The sequence below is a fragment of the Acomys russatus genome, chromosome 5 (genome assembly GCF_903995435.1).
Source record: "Acomys russatus chromosome 5, mAcoRus1.1, whole genome shotgun sequence".
NCBI lineage: Eukaryota > Metazoa > Chordata > Mammalia > Rodentia > Muridae > Acomys > Acomys russatus.
Window position 1 is genome coordinate 8,149,594 of NC_067141.1, and position 19,466 is coordinate 8,169,059.

The following is a 19,466-nucleotide window of genomic DNA, read 5'->3' on the forward strand; positions in this document are numbered from 1 at the left end:
CCAGAGGGAATGGTTGGAAAGGGTCTTTGCTAAAAATAGGAAAAGATATTTCTAGAGCTGTTACTTCCTGCCTATTCTCTCTCTCTTGATCTTGCCTCTGCCCTAGGGCTGATAGGTGCTTCTTTCTTTTTTTCTTTCTCTCTTTCTCTTTCTGTTTTCCCTTAACCCAGGGAATGTGGTGCACCTGGTGTCCGCAGGGGGGCAGCACCACCTCATCAGCCAGCCTGCCCATGTGGCCCTCATCCAGGCCGTGGCCCCGACCCCTGGCCCTACCCCTGTCTCTGTGCTGCCTTCTTCGACCCCCAGCACCACCCCTGCCCCCACTGGCCTCAGCCTTCCGCTTGCTGCTAACCAGGGTGAGGCTCTTGGCCTTTGTATTTACTCAGCCCTTACCTGGCCCTGGTCCTTCCAGGCATGCCCTGGGCCTACTGTGCCTTCCCTTGTTGTTATTTCTCTTGCTAGTATCTCCAGTATCTGTCTGCTACTTTTCCTTTCCCCTGAACTTCTTCCATCCTTGGGGCCTCTTGTTTCTTTTCTACCTTCCTCTCAATGTAGCTTCCTCTTGCAGTGCCACCATCCATGGTGAACAATACAGGCGTGGTGAAGATTGTAGTGAGACAGGCCCCTCGGGATGGACTGACACCTGTTCCACCACTGGCACCAGCACCCCGGCCTTCAAGTTCTGGGCTTCCAGCTGTATTGACGTCACGCCCTACATTAACCCCTAGCCGTCTACCCACACCTACTCTGGGTACTACTCGTGCCCCTGTACCCACATCCACTCTGGTGAGACCCCTGCTCAAGCTGGTCCACAGTCCTTCGCCTGAAGTCAGTGGTGAGTTCCTAATGGCTGAGGCCAGAAATTTTTATCAGAAATGAATGAAATACTGGTAGCCCTGAAGGTTTCTTAGTCATAGGGGATCCCTTTGTTAGCATATTGTCTTAATTTGCTATGTATCCCAAGCCTTGACCTAATCCAAGATATATTTATCAGAATCTTAGAGAAAGAAAGGCCAAGCGACCCTATTCCTTGAATCTTTGACCTCATGTCATGGGACGGAAGGGTTTCTGGAAAAGTAGTGGATAGGTTGGAACAGGTAATAGCAGTAGTAGGAAATGTTTATGACGCTAACTTGTCCTCTATGTCTCCACAGCTTCAGCACCCGGAGCTGCTCCCATGACCATATCTTCTTCTCTGCACATGCCATCCTCTCTCCCTGGGCCAGCCTCTTCTCCGATAACAGTTCATAATTCCTCTCCCCTTGCTAGTCCTGTGTCCTCTACAGTCTCAGTCCCTGTGTCATCTTCACTTCCCATCTCTATCCCTAACACACTTCCTGTCCCAGCCTCTGCTCCACTGACCATTCCCATCACAGCCCCCTTGCCTGTTTCAGATTTAGGTCCAGCTTTGTTGACCAGTGTGACCCCAGCACTGGCTGTTGTCTCAGCAGCCTCTGGACAACCTTTGGCATCAGCTGGGGTTTCCCCATCAATGTCAGCCTTGGCTCTAGGTTTGGCTACTACTCCAGCCCTGTCCCCACCTCAGACATCTGGTCACTCTCTGTTGTTGGCTACCACCTCTTCACATGTTCCAGGATTGAACTCAGCTGTGGCCCCAGCATGTTCACCTGTCCTGGTGCCAGCTTCAGCTCTTACGAGTCCTTTCCCAGTATCACCAAGTTCAGCTCCAGCTCAGGCTTCCCTTCTGGCTCCAGCACCTTCTACATCTCAGGCTTTAGCCACCTCTCTGGCTCCTATGGCGGCTTCACAGACAGCAATCCTGGGCCCTTCTCCAACTCCTCCTCTGGCTCCGCTTCCAGTCCTGGCTCCGTCACCAGGCTCTGTTCCTGTTCTGGCTCCATCACAGACTCCGCTTCCTGCTATGACTCTGCCATCAATGCCAGGAACCCCCTTATCCTCATCATCACTGGTATCAGCTCCAATTCCTGTGTTGGCTCCCTCATCAACTCAAACTGTGGTATCAACCCCAGTTTCATCACCTCTCTCAAGCCTGGCTTCTACTCAGACATTGACCCTAGCCCCAACGTTACCACCCACTCTTGGTGGATTGTCTCCGTCTCAAACACATTCTTTGGCAACAGGGAGCCCCCAGGGGCCCTTTCCAACTCAGACATTGTCATTGACTCCAGCATCATCCCTGGTACCAACATCAGCCCAGACACTGTCTTTAGCACCAGGAGGACCAGTGGGTCCAACTCAAACACTGTCTCTGGCTCCAGCACCTGCTCTGGCTCCAAGTTCTCCAATGGGCGCAGTTCCAGCTCACACACTGACTTTGGCTCCAGCATCATCATCTGCTTCACTCCTGATCCCAACTTCAGTACAAACACTGACCTTGAGCCCTGCCCCAGTTCCTGTGCCCAGTGTGGGTCCATCTGCCTCCCAGGCTTTAGCACTGGCCCCAGCCTTAACCCAGGCTCCAGCTTCCCAGGCGTCGTCCCTTGTTTCGGCATCTGGTGCCGCTTCCTTACCTGTCACCATGGTAAACCGGCTGCCTGTTCCCAAGGATGAGCCTGAGATACTGACTTTGCGATCTGGTCCTCCCAGCCCTCTTCCCACTGCTACCTCGTTCAGTGGGCCCCGGCCTCGACGCCAGCCCCCACCACCACCTCGGTCCCCTTTCTATCTGGTAAGTTTGACTTCCACAAAGGTGTTGGCAGTTGAGTTGTCTAGTAGTATTGATAGGATGGCTGGGAACAGTTACAAAAGCCTCGTATACTATTGGCACATCACATTTGGATAGATGCCCTCTCCTTCATGGGTGTGCATTCCGATCTGTAAAACAGAAATAGTAATGTCTTCACTTTCTCAGAGGATGATTGGTTTTTCAAGACAAGGTTTCTCTGTGTAACAGCCCTGGCTGTCAATGGACTCACTTTGAAGACAAGGCTGGCCTCAAACTCACAGGAATCTACCTGCCTCTGCCTCTCGAGTGCTGGGATTAAAGGTGTGCGCCATCACACCCAGCTCGCCCTTCTTTAAAAAGATTATTTTCTTTTTAAATTTATGTGTATGTGTCTTTCTGTATATGTACACATGTGGACAGATGCTCTTCAAGGCCAGAAGAGAGCATCAGATTCTCTTGAACTGTACTACAGGCTATTGTGAGCTGCTTATTGTGGATTCTGGCATACTTTGTTGTTGTTTTGTTTTTGTTTTTCAAGACAGGGTTTCTCTGTGTAGCCTTGACTGTCCTGAACTCATTTTGTAGACCAGACTGGCCTCGAACTCACAGCGATCTGCCTACCCCTGCCTCCCGAGTGCTGGGATTAAAGGTGTGCGCCACCATGGCCCGGCACTGGTTTTTGTTTTTTTAAGGAAACTGTTTTACTATAATAGCTCTGGCTATCTTGGAATGTGTCCCAAAATGTCTAGCCCAATGATAGCACTCCTCATCTCTGATCTTGAAGTCATTGCTCATTCCCACTTCCTTCCTTCCTTTCTTCCTCCCTCCATCCCCCCCCCCCCCCCCCCATTCTTTCTTTCTCTGTGTTGCCTTGACTGTCCTGAACTCACTTTATAGAGCAGGCTGGCCTTGAACTCAGAGATCTGGCTGCCTCTGCCTCCCTGAGTACTGCGATTAGAGGCATGTGCCATTGTTCTAGGCTCTTTCCTTTTTCCTGAAGTCCTGAAGGTCTTACTTTGTATCCTAGCTTGGCCTGGAACTTAGAAGTATGTATATAGCCTAGGTTGGTTATAAATTTGTGATCCTCTTGCTTCAGCTTGCCTCCTGTGGTTTCTGACATGTGCTAACATGCCTTTCTTTGTATCTTGTCATGTTTATTTTGTCCATTTGTATGTTCTTTGAAGAAATGTCTATGCAGATTATTTGCCACTTTTAATTACTATTTAAGGCCATCACCACCTTCTGGTGCTAGAGATCAAATCCAGATCCTTGTGATTGCCAAATACTAAATTTTAAGAATCTTTCTTAGCCGGTCGTGGTGGCACATGCCTATAATCCGAGCGCTTGGGATACACGGGCAGGCGGATCTCTTAGTTTGAGGCCAGCCTGGCCTACAAAGGGGGTCTAGGACAGCCACACAAACCATGTTTTGAAATTTTTCTTCTCTCCCCATTTTAATGTTTTTACTTATTATTTAGACATTTCCTGTAATATATTTGATCATGTTCTTTGCCCTCCGCTAACTTCTCCTAGGTCCTCCTGACCTTTCTAACCACCTACTTTATTGTTCTTTCTCTCAGTTAAAAACAGCTCTCCCCCCAAATTTCACGGTGTCTGTTCTGTGTTGGTCATCTACTCCTGAGCTGGGGCTGCTCTGGAGTATGGCTGACATTACTCAGTGTCACTCTGTTGACAAGAGCTGACTCCACACTTCTAGCAGCTGTCAATCATAATAGCTTCTTTTTCTGTTGTTTGGTTTGTTTTTGTTTTGTTTTTGAGACAGGGTCTCACCATGTAGCTCTGGCTTTCCTCTGCCTTAAAGGATTAGAATTAAAGGTAATGAACCACCAAACACCTGTCAGGTATAGCTTCTTGACTATTGGTGGGGTTCCCCTTCTACCCTGAGAATGGTTACCTGAAGTCTAGTTTTGCTTTTTATTTTATTTTCTGTTTGTTTGTTTGTTTCCTCTTCTCCATGCCAGGGATCAAATGCAGGGCTTTCAGTATGGCAAATAAGCAACACCACTGAGCTATCTCCAGTACTGACATAAATTTATTGTGAATTTACTTTTATGTCAAATAGTCAACAATTAGATGGAACAAGGTCAAATGTTAGTCATGCTATGTGAAGCTTGCACTTCAGTGACTAGAAGACAAAATTATATAAACTATAAGCATGGGGAATGCTTTTACAAAAGGTGGAATTTTGGTTTTGATTTTTTAAAGAGTCTTACTGTTAGTCTTGACTGAACTTGATTCACTGTGTAGACCAGGCTAGCCCTAATTCATACGGATCCTCCTGTCTCTGCCTTTCAAGTCCTGGGATTAAAGGCGTACACTACCATACTGACAACAGTGTGCTGGATTTACATATAAACTAGGAAAACAGATATGGAAATGAAGTCAATCAATGTTTTTCAGATTTCCAGACTGACAAGTTACCCTTCTAAAATTCTAGGGTACCCAAATGACTGGTTAGCAAGTTCTTACCCACCACATTTCATTTTCTGGCTCTTGGCCCAAAAAAAAAAAAAAAATGACATTAGCCTTTCTGTATCTGTTTTTAAACTTTAAAAAACTAATGTGTGTATGTGTTGTCCATTTTCACCCTCCATTACTTTGTTGCGTTCCTTTCCACTCCTGTTGAACCCCTCTTCTTACCAAGACACCCTCCTGCTTTGTTTAAATGTCTCTTGTGTTGTGTTATTTTGGTGACCCACTGAGTTTAATTAGGTTTAATTACATAAGCATTAGTGGTATGGTTATTGAACCATGGCTATACCACTGAAGAAAATGACTCCCCCTTTCCTGTTAACTACCAGTGATAGAGTGTTGATTAGCACCATCTTGTATAAATAACTACACAGCTGTTTATGAATGTAACTGCTATGTCATGTCCAGAAGACATCATTTCCTAGCATTCTTCTTCATTATCCAAACCTTATATCTTCTCTTCTTCTTGCTTTATGTTTTCTGAGCTCTGAAAGAGGATACAGATGTTCTCTTTAGGACTGAGCAAATACTAGTCTCTTACTCTTATCACTGTAACCAGTTACCACCCTCTGCAAACAGAATCTTCTCTGCCCATGGGTGACAGCAATGCTGATCTGAGTACAAATACAAATGTTTAGGATGCAGCTTGGCACTGTGCCCACTTAGTAAAAGACTGTAGAGGTTCCCTCCCACTATCTGTAATTTCCACAGCCATGAGAGAGTGTGGGTGTGTAAGTGTGTAGGAGCTGCTTTTCTCCTTCCATTGTGGGTTCCAGGAATGAAACTCAGATAGTCAGGCTTGTGTAGCACACACTTTTACCCACTGAGCCGTTTTACCCGCCCAGCCGTGGTCTTTTAGCCAGCTTTAAAGTACCACCCGTAGATTCCTTCCCAAACCCAAGCAGAAAGTGATTGGGCACTTCCATAACCGTGACACCGTTAAACTAATGGGATGTCTTGCCTGGCTTGTTGGCTTTATAACTCGAAGAGTTCACAGCCAGATGAAGACCATATTCAGGCCCTCATGATTGTTCAGAAAGCATTCTTAAGTACTAAGTCCTATCTCTTAACTCCCTTAATTATACATATACATAACTTATTTTTATTTATTTTGAGACAGGGTCTCTTTATATAGCCTTGGCTTTTATGGAACTCACTATGTAGACCAGGCTGACCTGGAATGTATACTAGGGATATTTTTTTTTTCCCCACTATGGATATTTTTAAATTAATTTAAAAGTTTCTTTAGGGCAGTTTCATACTTAGTTTTGGCTAGTCCTCCCCTTATCCTCTACTCTGCCCCATTCCCCACCCACAGTCATTTCCATACCTGATATTCTCTCCCTGTAGCCTAGCAGTTCTCAAACTATCTAATATTGTGACCCTTTCATATGAGTTAACCCCAACCATAAGATTATTTTTTGTTGCTACTTCATAACTATCATTTTCTACTGTTGTAGTGTAAATATCTGATATGCAAGCCATCTGATATAGGCCCTCTGAAGGGTTGTGCAGCCCCTAGGTTGAGAACCACTGCTCTGATGCCATGTATTCTATCCCCCTTCTTGGCTTCTCCATGCACTCCCAAGTTAAACTCAAATTTAAAAATTCAAAGCTAGGATCCATATATGATAGTCAATGTGTAACATTTTTCTGAGACTGGGTTACTCCATATATCCAGTTCCATGCATTTTCTTCCAAATTTCAGAATTTGATTTATCCCTTATAGGTGAGTAAAACCCAATTGTGTATATATCCCACATTAAAATATTTTTGGTTTTGTTTTTTGTGTTGGTGATTCAACCCAAGACCTTGTGCACACTAGCCAAGCATTCTATTGCTGAACTAAATCCCTAGACACCCAATTTATATATGTGTATGGTTGCTATGGCAAGTGTCAGATGTGCATTACCACATAGGGGGCTTGTTTGGTTGGTTGGTTTTTCCTCCTAATGTGGGTTCTGGGGATCAAATTTTAAGTTGCCAGGGTTTGTAGGATAAGGATTTTTGTCTTCTGAGCTAGCTCACTGGACCCTGTACCACATTGTCAGTGTCCTTTTATCAACTGATGGTATTTTTGTTGTTGTTGGTTTTGTTTTGTTTCGTTGGTGGTGGTTTTGGGGGGGGGGGTTCGTTTGTTCATTTGTTTTTCTTTTTCTAGACAAGGTTTCTCTATATAGCTCTGGCTGTCCTAGACTCTCTTTGTCGACCAGGCTGACCTTGAACTCCCAGAGATCCTCCTGCTTCTACTTCCCGAGTGCTGGGATTAAGGCATGAGCTGCCACAGCTGGCATTACTGATGGAGTTTAAGCTAACTGAAATTCCTACTTGTGAATATAGATCAGCAGTGAATATGGTTGTAACAGGATATAGAATGTTTTGTGTGTGTATCCCCAGGTATGGTATAGCTGTATCATTTGGTAGTTGTTTTTTTGTTTTGTTTTGTTTTTTGTTTTAAGCTTTTTGAGAAACCTCACCACTGATTTTCATTATGACTAGAGCAGTTTACACTCCCACCAACAGTGAGCAGGGAGAGTCCTTTTCATGGATCCCTATAGCTTGTTGTTGTCATTTGTTTTCTTGATGATGTCTGTTCTGAGACATTCCTACCACTTCTAGAGTAAATCATCCAGAACATACACAACAAAGAAAGAAGATTTTAAGGCCAGGTACAAGGGTACACAACTTTAGTTCTAGCACTTGCGGGGCAGGGGCAGGGGCAGGGGCAGGGGCAGACTGATCTCTGTGAGTTAGAAGCCAGCCTGGTTTAAAAACTTGAGTTCTAGAACAGGTAGAACTACAAAGAGAGTCCTTTCCTCAAAACAAACAAACAAATAAATAAAAAGAAAATCAAAAGTTTTATTGATATGCCATTGATTTATAACTTGAAGCAGTGGAGCACATGAAAATCATTTGTCATGTTACAACTAGCAGACTTTATATGTTACACTTAAAAGTCATACTTGAAAGTACTTGTAAAATGATCAGAACGGCGTAAAGATGTCTGGCTCCCAGTGAAGTCTCCCACTGGCTACTATGAAGAGTGTAGAGTTTATTTGGAATGTGTTAATCTTTTTCAGAGTGTCTCTTCAGCCCTATTGGAGTTCATAAAAGAATTCACTGATAAGTTATGCTAAAAAACAAACAAACAAACAAAGAGCTATGCTGTCCTACATATTCTGTGTGTGAATGCTAAATGATAAAATAGATATATATTTGTATGTGTATGTGTGGTTTATTTTGTCAGAGAACATGGGGAGTAGTTTGATAAATAAGATTAATTGAGAGCTGTTTAATTTTAAATACAAATTTACATAGTGTTTTTTATAAATAGTCTATAATATTTGTAGTCAATTTTTTTATTTGGATATGCTTCTAGTTGGAATGTTAGTTTATATTACACACCCTGCTATCTATTATGTTGGTTGAGATAAAAACTATGTACATATAAGGAAAAATAGCCTTTTATTTATGCAGTGGATGATTGACTAGTTCTCATTGGTCACCTCTTCCCTCATTTTGGAAATGTATTTGTCTCACCATGAGTTACTATTAAGGTCTACAGTGTAGTTTACCAACTCTATATTATGAACTTTTATTTCTTTTACACTGCTAGACCTTCAAAATGAGCTATTATAGTTAAATTATGTAAGAAAAATAAAAAATGTACACACTCATAAAAATTCTAAAAATCAATGAAACCAAAATACAGGAAGAATGTATACCTGAAGTCATGATAGTTAAAGCAATCACCTAAGTAACCATGATACCTAGAGGTTTTCTTTGCTTTTCCCACTCTGAACTTTCCTCCACCATCTGACAGAAAGATTTTGCTTCTTAATTAGAAAGTCCCTCTTTAGCCAGGGAATGGTGACCCATGCCTTTAATCCCAGTACTGGAGAGCCGCAAGTTCCAGGACAGCCAGGACTATACAGAGAAACAATGTCTCAATAACAACAAAAAAGAAGCCCCTTCTTGTTCCATGCCTTTCCACTGTTCCCTGTCTTTTTCCTCTCCGCGCCCCCCCCCCCCCCCGTCATTTTTGCTTTTTTAGTCAGCCTACACCCCTTGGTTTTTCTTTCATTCCTTTTTTTTTTTTTTTTTTTTTTTTTTTTTTTTTTTTTTTCATTTTCTGCTTTTGTTTTATTGAGACAGGGTTTCTCTGTGTAGTCATGCCTGTCCTGGACTCAGTTTGTAGACCAGGCTGGCCTCGAACTCACAGCGATCCACCTGCCTCTGCCTCCCAAGTGCTGGGATTAAAGGTGTGCACCACCATGGCCGGCGTATTGTTTCCTTTTTTGAGACAGAGTCTCTCACTATGTACCCCTGGTTGTCCTAGAATTCACAGAAATCCACCTGCATCTCCTCCCAAATACTAGATTAAAGGCATGTGCCATCACCCCTGGGTCAATATCGGCTGGTTTTTGTTTTGTTTTGTTTTTTCATTTATTAGATTTGTGTGTGTACATGCACATTCTCATTCACATTTCATGAAACTACTATACAAAACTATAAATTAGATGTCCTGAAGTTGCATGTTACTTAATAAAATTGCTGCAAATCAGCCATGCTATAAATTGTTGGATATGTTGACTGTTCAGGCATTCTGCTTTAATAAGCATACAAGGGAAAATTAGTTTTCTCTTGTAGAGGATGGTTTCATTTAGCATTGTGAAAATAGTAGGGTTTTTTGTTGACAGTTTTGAAAATGATAAAGTACAAGGTATTTGTTTTTATCTTATTATTACTCCAGACCCCATCTGGAAGAACCTAGGTTTTTAGAAAGTTTTGTTGCAAACTCTTGAGTACACCCACTTCTGTTTTTTATTCTTTAGGATTCTCTGGAAGAAAAGCGGAAGCAACAACGATCTGAACGCCTGGAACGGATTTTCCAACTTAGTGAGGCTCATGGGGCCCTGGCACCCATGTATGGGACTGAAGTCCTGGATTTCTGTACCTTGCCCCAACCTGTTGCCAGCCCTATTGGCCCGCGTTCTCCTGGCCCCAGCCACCCCATCTTTTGGACTTACACTGAGGCTGCCCATAAGGCTGTACTGTTTCCCCAGCAGCGACTAGACCAACTGTCAGAAATCATTGAGAGGTTGGCAAGGCTAAGTGCTCATGGGGAGTGGGTCTTGGGGCTTCAGTGGATAACGTTCTGAGGGCTAACTTCTGTGGTATTTCAGGGGATTATCTTTTACATTGTTTACTTTCTTCCTTTCATAGGTTCATCTTTGTCATGCCTCCTGTGGAGGCCCCTCCCCCTTCCCTGCATGCCTGCCACCCACCTCCTTGGCTGGCCCCTCATCAAGCAGCCTTCCAGGAACAATTGGCCTGTGAGCTCTGGCCCCGAGCCCGTCCTTTGCACCGTATTGTATGTAATATGCGTACCCAGTTCCCTGACTTGAGACTCATCCAGTATGATTGTGGTGAGTTCTTTTTCATTGCAGGCCCCTCAATATTTTGTTTATTTTGTTTTATATGAGTCCAAGTCTTGTGTATCCCAGGATGGCCTCTGACTTGCTTATGGAGCCAAGGATGACTTTGAATTCCTCCACACCAGATTATTCACTCTTTCTAAGTATCAAGACTAAAAAGATGCTGCATAGAGGCAACATTTTTGGTAGCTTTTGTAGAAGTGAAGTAAATAAGTAAGATTTAGAGTAAGGGTTAAGGATGTAGACAGCAGACAAATAAGATGGTCCTAGCTATTAAATGGCTGATCTACTACACACTATCATTTTTTAGAATTATTATATAAACAATAAATGATCTTATATAGTGGTAATATTAGACTACATGGTTAAAGATAAGAAACCTTACATTGAATATAATGAATTTGCCTGCAAGAAACAAAACCAGAGCTTAAGCCACAGCATTTATTGTTTATACAATAATAAGTTCTGAAAAAATGATAGCATGTAGTAGATCGTCAGCCATTTAATAGGTCCATGTATCTAGGACCATCTTATTCGTCTGCCCTGTCTATCGTCCTTACCCTTTACTCTCAGCCTGTCTATCATTCTCCTGATTATTATTACTATTAACTTGTGTCAAGAACTATTCTGTTGCTGGGCAGTGGTGGCGCACGCCTTTAATCCCAGCACTTGGGAGGCAGAGATAGATGGATTGCTGCGAGTTTGAGTCTAGCCTGGTCTACAAAGTGAGTCCAGGACAGCCAAGGCTACACAGAGAAACCCTGTCTCAAAACACACACACACAGCCATTCTGTTAATGGAGCTCATTAGGTATGTGGGCTTTCTAGGAGGTAATCCAGTATTTTGCAAGGTCTATACTGTGAGGCAGACCCAGAACTGCTTCTAGCTTCTGACAAGATGTGAAGAGCCATAGATTTGGGGAAGTTCAGTAAGCATCAGAGCTCTCTGCAAGGATCTGGTATCTTGCAAGGTCTGTACTGGGATGCAGCCCAGAATTGATTCCAACCTCTGACAACCCTGTCATTTGTTGTTTTTTGTTTGTTTGGTTGTTGGTTTTTGTTTGGTTGTTTGTTTCGGTTTTTTGAGACAGGGTTTCTCTGTGTAATCTTGGCTGTCCTGGACTTACTTTGTAGACCAGGTTGGCCTTGAACTCAAAGTGATCTGCCTGCCTCTGCCTCCCGAGTGCTGGGATTAAAGGCGTGCGCCACCACCGCCTGGTCAACCCCGTCATATGTGTGCTGCTACATCTCTCTAAAATCTGGCATTGATGTGAACCATCACTTTCTAGATATTTACCCACTCTGATTGAACAGACTTCCTAAGGAATCTTATGTACTGCTGTTTAGATTACTTAGTTCTGATTATGGAATTCCTGAGTTGATTCAAAGTTATATTGTTTTAAAACAATTTTAGAAAGTTCATGGCTGCAATAAATACTTTTGTGGACTTTCAGGTGCCTCATTAGGGGACAGCCTTGAGGCAAAGTTGTCACCTTAGATAAGCCTTCACTCCAAATGTCATCATGAATCCTGGTATACATCATAAATACAGGCAATTTCGTTTAAACTTCCCATGAGCCCAACATAAATGGTGTCTCTAGAAATGTCTAAATTAAGTACAAACCTTAGTGTCCGAATATACAAAACTGTTGTGTTATAATTGCTTATACCTTGTCCCCTTATGGCATTATATACTATCATTTTAAATTCACTTTGTTTCTTAGAATGAAAAACAGGTAAAATTATTGTCCCGACTCACTATAAACTAAGAGATAGCTAGAAAATGTGTGGCCAGGTCAGTCCTTATTGAAAAGACGTGCATTCTTATGTCTTAACCTTTAGGCCTTGTCAACCTTTGTCACTCTAAACCCACTGTGACCTTAGGTAATGGATACATAGATAAGAGATGTTTTGTTTGGGCCTGGAGGCATGGCTCAGAGGTTAAGATCACTGACTGTTCTTCTAGAGGTCCTGAGTTCAATTCACAGCAACCACATGGTGGCTCTTAACCATCTATAGTGTGATCTGATGCCCTCTTCTGGCCTACAGGTGTACAGTCAGAGCACTGTAATAATAATAATAATAATAATAATAATAATAATAATAATAATAATAATAATCCTTTTAAAAAGAAAAAAGAAAAATGTTTATTTTTTTAATATTTAATTTTAATCTATGTGCATTGGTGTGAGGGTGTCAGATCTTGGAGTTACAGACAGTTGTGAGCTGCCATGTGGGTGCTGGGAATTGAACCCGGGTCCTTTGGAAGAGCAGGCAGTACTCTTAACCACTGAGCCATCTCTCCAGCTTCCCCTGAAAATGTTTAGTTTTAAAACATGTGACCTGGGACCGGAGAGATGACTCAGGGTCAAGAGCACTAGCTGCCCTTCCAGAGTTCCTGAGTTCAATTCCCAGCAGCCACATATTGCCTCACAACCATCTATAATGAGATCTAGTGTCCTTTTGTGGCATGCAGGTCTACATGCAAATAGAGCACTCATATATATATATTTTTTTTTAATCTTTTAAGAAAAAAAAAAAAGACAAAGCTACACAGAAAAACCCTGTCTTGAAAAATAGACAACAGCAACCAAAAAATGCAACCTGTTGTATTTTAGAATTCGTCTGTTTTGTGATTGCCTTTTGACTGTGAGGTCATTCTTTTTCTAAGAAGTATAAAACCTGTAATCAGACAATAGATGGAGTTAACGTTTTTAACTTCATCCACTCTTTTCCTCTTGAATTCTTGTGTGTATGAATGGTGTATTTTCTTTTCTTTTCTTTTCTTTTTTTCCCCGAGACAAGGTTTCTCTGTGTAACCTTGACTGTCCTGAACTCACTTTGTAGATCATGCTGGCCTCGAACTCACAGCAATCCACCTGCCTCTGCCTCCCAAGTGCTGGGATTAAAGGCGTGCGCCACTAACCCCCATCTCAACCCCAACCCTGGCTGAAAAACTGAATTTTTATTCAGGGTTTGTGATGTAATGTATGAGAGAAGAATAAAAAAGAAAAAACAAAAAAGAATTTTTTGCGGGGGGTGGGACCTGGAATGGTAGCATATGTCCATAAACCCAGCATTTGAGAAGCATGAGCAGGAAGTTAACTTTGAGGTCAATTTTATCTACATAGTGGGACCTGGTCTCAAAACAGGAAAGAACAAAATTTTCTTGTGCATACATGTATATGCAATTGCACTTGCCTGTGTTTCAGTGTGGAGGCCGGAGGCTAATGCCAATTATTTTTCTCTATTACTCTCCATCTTTTTTCTATAATTGATTAAATTTGTTCTTTGATAGGTTTTTTTTGGACAGTTATTGTTCTACATTTTCATGAGATTTAACTCATATTATTTCATTTTCACTCCCCAGCTTTATTTCTTTTCACATGGTCTCATATTAAACATGGATATCACTATTGCAGCTAGATTGTATGGCCGTCAATCCCCTTTGCCTTGTTTTCCTGTCTTCACTCCCCATCCCTAGCTATTACATGGATAGTAGGGATTCAGACTCAAGCATTCAACGCTTGTGTAACAAGTACTTTAATCATTGAGCCATCTCTGCAGCCTCCCTTCACCCCACCCTGTCCCTATTTCTGTTTGTTTCATTTTAAAAAAAACTTTGTATGTGAGTGTATGTTTTGTATGTACGTGTGCTACATGCATGCATGGTACCTAAGAAGGTCAAAAGAGGACGCCAGATTCCTGGAACTAAATTACAGATGATCGTGATCTACCGTGTGGGTGCTGGGAACCTAACCTGGCTCTTACGTAAGAGGAATAAGTAAGTGCTCTTGGCATTTCTCAAGTCTCAGCATCGTCTCTGTTTGAAGACAACTAGATAACCTCTTACTGTCCTAGCCTGTCTTATCCTATGGTTACACTCTGTGACCTTAGGTTCCTGTCTGTGAGCCCTTAGATAATTAAGTCCCAGTATGTACATACTATAAAGAGGAACCTTTTTTTTTTTTAGACAGGGTTTCTCCAGCCCACAAAGATCTGCCTTCCTCTGCCTCCTGAATGCTGGGTTTAAAGGCGTGCGCCACCATGCCTGGCTATAAGGAAGAACTTTAAGGGTAGAAAATGGAGAGTTAAAATGTTTTTTATTGAATGGACTGATTGAAACCTTGGCATAAAGCCTTGATAACTCTTTACCGTTGGCTTTCTGGCATTATTTTCTTTATACAGTCATGTAGCTCACTGCTTGTACTCATTGATTTATTCAGGAAAGCTGCAGACATTGGCAGTGCTGTTGCGGCAGCTCAAGGCGGAGGGCCACCGCGTGCTCATTTTCACCCAGATGACTCGGATGTTGGATGTGTTGGAACAGTTTCTCACCTACCATGGCCACCTGTATTTGCGTCTGGATGGGTCTACTAGAGTGGAGCAGAGACAGGTGACTTAGGCATCCTTAGCCCACTAGATACTCACCTCAGATTCTGCTTCTTTTTCTCAAGCTTAGAGAAGAGACCTTAAAAATTAAACAACCTTTGGTTTTGGGAATAAATCTCCCAATACCGTCTTTTTTCCCCTTTCCTTCTAGGCTTTGATGGAACGGTTCAATGCAGACAAACGCATTTTCTGCTTCATCCTTTCAACTCGGAGTGGGGGTGTAGGTGTGAACCTGACAGGAGCAGACACTGTTGTTTTTTATGACAGCGACTGGAATCCCACCATGGATGCTCAGGCCCAGGATCGCTGTCACCGAATTGGTCAAACTCGAGATGTCCACATCTATAGGTATTACCTAATCTTGCTTCACCTTACCCTCGCTGTATGTATAGGGTATTCTTGATATGTTTGTCTGTTTACATTTCACTTCCATTTCCCAGGCTTATCAGTGAGCGAACAGTAGAGGAAAACATTCTTAAAAAGGCAAATCAGAAGAGAATGTTGGGAGATATGGCTATTGAAGGAGGCAACTTCACTACAGCCTATTTTAAACAGGTAGGAAATAAAATCCTTCAATCTAAACAGAAGAGAACTTTTGTTCTTGAGTGAGTTCCCCTTTTTGCTAGACAGCTGCTACTTTGATTTCCACAGATCTCTCTCAATTGGTAATAATGTCTCATACTTTCAGACCTCAGAGGTTTGGCCTCGAAGTAATATTCCATTGGCTAACCTTTCCCCTCTGTTCCATCCAATAGCAGACCATCAGGGAGCTGTTTGATATGCCTCTGGAGGAGCCACCTGGCTCATCTGCATCTTCTGTTCCTGAGGAGGAGGAGGAGGCTGTGGCCAGCAAGCAGACTCATATATTGGAGCAGGTAACAAAAGATGGATCGGTCATAAAATAACACTGCTATTTAGATATATGTTCTCTTTCATTTTTATTTGAGTTTGTTCAGGCGGGAAATTACAGTTTCTACTGATTTTCAGATTATAGTTAATGTTTTGTTTGTTTTTTATTTTTCAAGATTATAATATGGGGGCTGGAGAGATGGCTCAGTGGTTAAGAACACTGACTGCTCTTCTAAAGAAAGGTCTTGAGTTCAATTCCCAGCAACTACATGGTGGCTATAATGTAATCTGGTGCCCTCTTCTGGAGTGCAGACAGAACACTGTATACATAATGATAAATAAATAAAGATTATAATATGATCATATCATTTTCCCCTTCCTTTTCCTCCAAGCCCTACCCCTCCTTGTTGTCATTCAAATCCATGGCCTTGTGTGTGTGTGTGTGTGTGTGTGTGTGTGTGTGTGTGTGTGTGTGTGTGTGTGTGTGTGTGTTTGTCTGTCTGTCAGTCAGTCTGTCTACACCACCCTTTTAGCCCATATAATGGACTCATGTATGTTTTCAAAGCTGACCATTTGGTGTTGAATAACCAGTTGGTGTGCTCTTTCCTAGGGAAGACTTCCTCATGCTTTCAGCATTCCTTAGTTGCTTGTAGTTCCTTGTGTAAGGTCAAGGCCTCATGGTCTTTCCCTATCCATTTTGGCAGATCTATGGCTGTTGTTCTTGTTCAGACCTTTTTATTCATGTCTGTGAGAGATTCTGACATGACTAAGAGATACAATCTCACAGCAAATTCCCTGATCTTCAGGCTGGAGAGATGGCTCAGCTTTTAAGAATGCTTGCTGCTCTTCCATAGGTTCTGAGTTCAATTCCCAGCACCCACATGATAACTCACAACCATCTGTAGTGGAATCTGATTCCTTTTTCCAGTGTGCATGAAAACAGAGCACTCATGCATAATTTTTTTTAAATTACCTGATCTTCTCTTGCTTTTACAATCTTTCTGCCTCTTTTTCCAAAATGCCCACTGAGCTTAGTTGGGGAGGCTGTTTGTAGGTGGATCCACTGGGACTAGACTCCACACCTCTGCATTTAATTGGTTGTGGTATTCTGTAATTATGTATGTTCATTTTGTTGCAGTGAAGTTTGGGGTTCTTTTGTTTTCGTTAGGGCTTGTTTGTTTTTGTGGGGTTTTGGGGTTGGGTTGGGTTGCGTTTTTGTTTTGTTTTGTTTTGTTTTGTTTTGAGACAGGGCTTCTCTGTGTAGCCTTTGCTGTCCTAACACTCTGTAGACCAGGCTAGCCTTGAACGCAGAGATCTGTCTCCTGAGTCCAGAATTAAAGAGATTGAAGGAGTGTGCCACCACCACCAGGCTGACATTTTTTTGATGAGAGATGAGAACTACTCTTATCTGTGAGCATAAGAAAAAAAATATTTAGAATGTAGTTAAAAATTATGAGGGTTTGTAATGTGGTTGTAGGCTCTCCTCCAAGATTCATAACTTCACTAGCCTTGGGCAGTTGGCTAGATTTTCAGTACTAGGTTTAATTTCTTGTTGAGTAGGGTAATCAAGAGGTAAAGGGTTTCTTTATGTAGCCCTTACTGTCCGGAAATTCAGTATGTAGACCAGACTGGCCTTGAACTCGGCAAGATATCCACCTGCCTCTGTCTCCCAGTGTGTGTGCCTCCATGTCTGGCATTCTTAGTGTTTTAAGTACATTGCCTATTGGTTCACATTATTTAATAGAGAAAAATAGAGTGTGAAATTTTATTTTAACTATGTTAAGCTTGTCATATTTTATGAAATGGGAGTCACATTATGCAGCCCAGACTGTTCTTAAAGTGCTGGACTCAAGCTACTTTGCATTTTAATAGCAGTGCCTTTTTTTTTAAAGCAGTGCTTTTTGATGATTTTACTTGTTGAACTAATTTAGAAACATTAAGTGATTGTTTTAGTTACTGTTTTATTGCTCTGAAGAGAAACCATGACTTAGGCAACTCGTAAGGACTAAGCATTTTAATTGTAGACCTCTTAACAGTTTTAGAAGGTTAGTCTGTTACTATCACGGTAGGGAGCACATGGTGTTAGAGCGGTAGCTGAGAGCTGTACAGCCTGATCCACCTGCAGTGGGCAGAAAGCTTAAAGCCTCAAAGCCCACCCCTAGCAACAAACTTCTTCCAAGAAAGCTATACCTAGACCAGCGAGCACCCACCTTCCAATCATTCTGAAACAGTTCATTGTAGGTTTAATTTTTCTTTTTTAACGAATACATTTTATTTTGAACTTATTAACTAAGCGTACATTACTTATAACCCGACTAACCTAAACAATAGGAAAAGGAGATTAGAGAACACAATAACAAAACCGTAAGGATTTAAGTTTTGAGGAACAATTTTCTTGGCGTAGTCAGCAGGATTTTTTTGTTGGAACCTGGAGTAACCAGAGCCCGAAATCTCAGTCGGAGCCCACAGTCTTGAAGCCTTTTCTCGAACTTTTTTTTTTTTTTTTTTTAAGGAGCATTTTGAAGTGGAGCGATGAACAGTCAAAACTCTCTCAAGTCTTTAAAGGCCTTGTCTCTAGTTTTGGGCTTACTTACATATCTTTTTTCAGAGCTTGTTCACGGATCTTTTTAGCTGGCAACAATCAAGCTCCTGCACGAGGTGGTTTGCCGTTTAGTGAATTAACATCAACTGTTCTCTCACAAGACCATTCCCCATTCCACACTTGGGATCATAACAAAAACAGGTTTATCTCTCCTTCAGTTCACCAAGCTGGAGACTAAACATAAAATATGCGAGCCTACGGAGGTATATGTAAAAAGTGTGTGAAGAAGACACTGATTTTTAAATGTGGAAGCCTAACAGTTCATTGGAATGGCCTTTTCTGTTGAGTTGGGGTTTGTTTTGTTTTGTTTAAAGATTTATTCATTTTATGTATATGAGTACACTGTCTTCATGCACCAGGTCATGTTACAGATGGCTGTGAGCCGCCATATAGTTGCTAAGAATTGAACTCAGGCCCTTTGAAAGAGCAGCCAGTGCTCTTAACCGCTGAGCCATCTCTCCAGCCCCCTTGTTTTGTTTTGAGACAGAGTTTCTCTATGTAACCCTGGCTGTCCTGGAACTCACTCTGTAGACCAGGCTGGCCTTGAAATCAGGGAACCACCTGTTTCAGCCTCCCAAGTGCTGAGATTAAAGACGTGCCACTATGCCCAGCTTGGAAAGTCCTTTTAAATTTTAAAAAATTTCATGTGTTACTCTAAGCATATGTGTGCGGGTATGCGTGCCATAAGCACTTGTCTGGATGCCATAGGATAACTTGTAATAGTTTCCTCCTTTCACTCTGTGCATTCCAGGAATCAAAGCAAGCATGTTTACCAGAGTTCTCCTCCTAGCCCAGATATTAAGGGTTTTGTTTGTTTGTTTTGAGACAGGGTCTATTGCTTGAGTACAGAAAAGGCTACAAATGCGACTCAAGTGCTTCAAAAAGAAACTGAAGCCATTGGGTGATCTATGTGTGTGTGAGTCCATTATGGTCTATAGCTGCACAGAGAAACCTGTTTGAAAATGGTGAGGGAGGGTCTAGAGAGATGACTCAGTGCTTAATAAGAGCACTTCTTGCTCTTGCAGAGGACGCAGGTTCAGTTCCCA

General features: G+C 42.2%; 1 protein-coding gene across 1 annotated transcript in view; it reads left to right on the plus strand.

Annotated features, from left to right (window-relative positions):
• Positions 1-19,466, plus strand: part of Srcap (Snf2 related CREBBP activator protein) — a 56,039-nt gene that overhangs the window by 30,548 nt on the left and 6,025 nt on the right. The window contains exons 23-31 of the mRNA XM_051145342.1: positions 171-356; positions 569-835; positions 1,155-2,650; positions 9,976-10,241; positions 10,367-10,569; positions 14,804-14,973; positions 15,121-15,317; positions 15,410-15,524; positions 15,725-15,844. Of these exons, the coding sequence (XP_051001299.1) occupies positions 171-356; positions 569-835; positions 1,155-2,650; positions 9,976-10,241; positions 10,367-10,569; positions 14,804-14,973; positions 15,121-15,317; positions 15,410-15,524; positions 15,725-15,844 (3,020 nt within the window). The remainder of the gene's footprint in view (positions 1-170; positions 357-568; positions 836-1,154; positions 2,651-9,975; positions 10,242-10,366; positions 10,570-14,803; positions 14,974-15,120; positions 15,318-15,409; positions 15,525-15,724; positions 15,845-19,466) is intronic.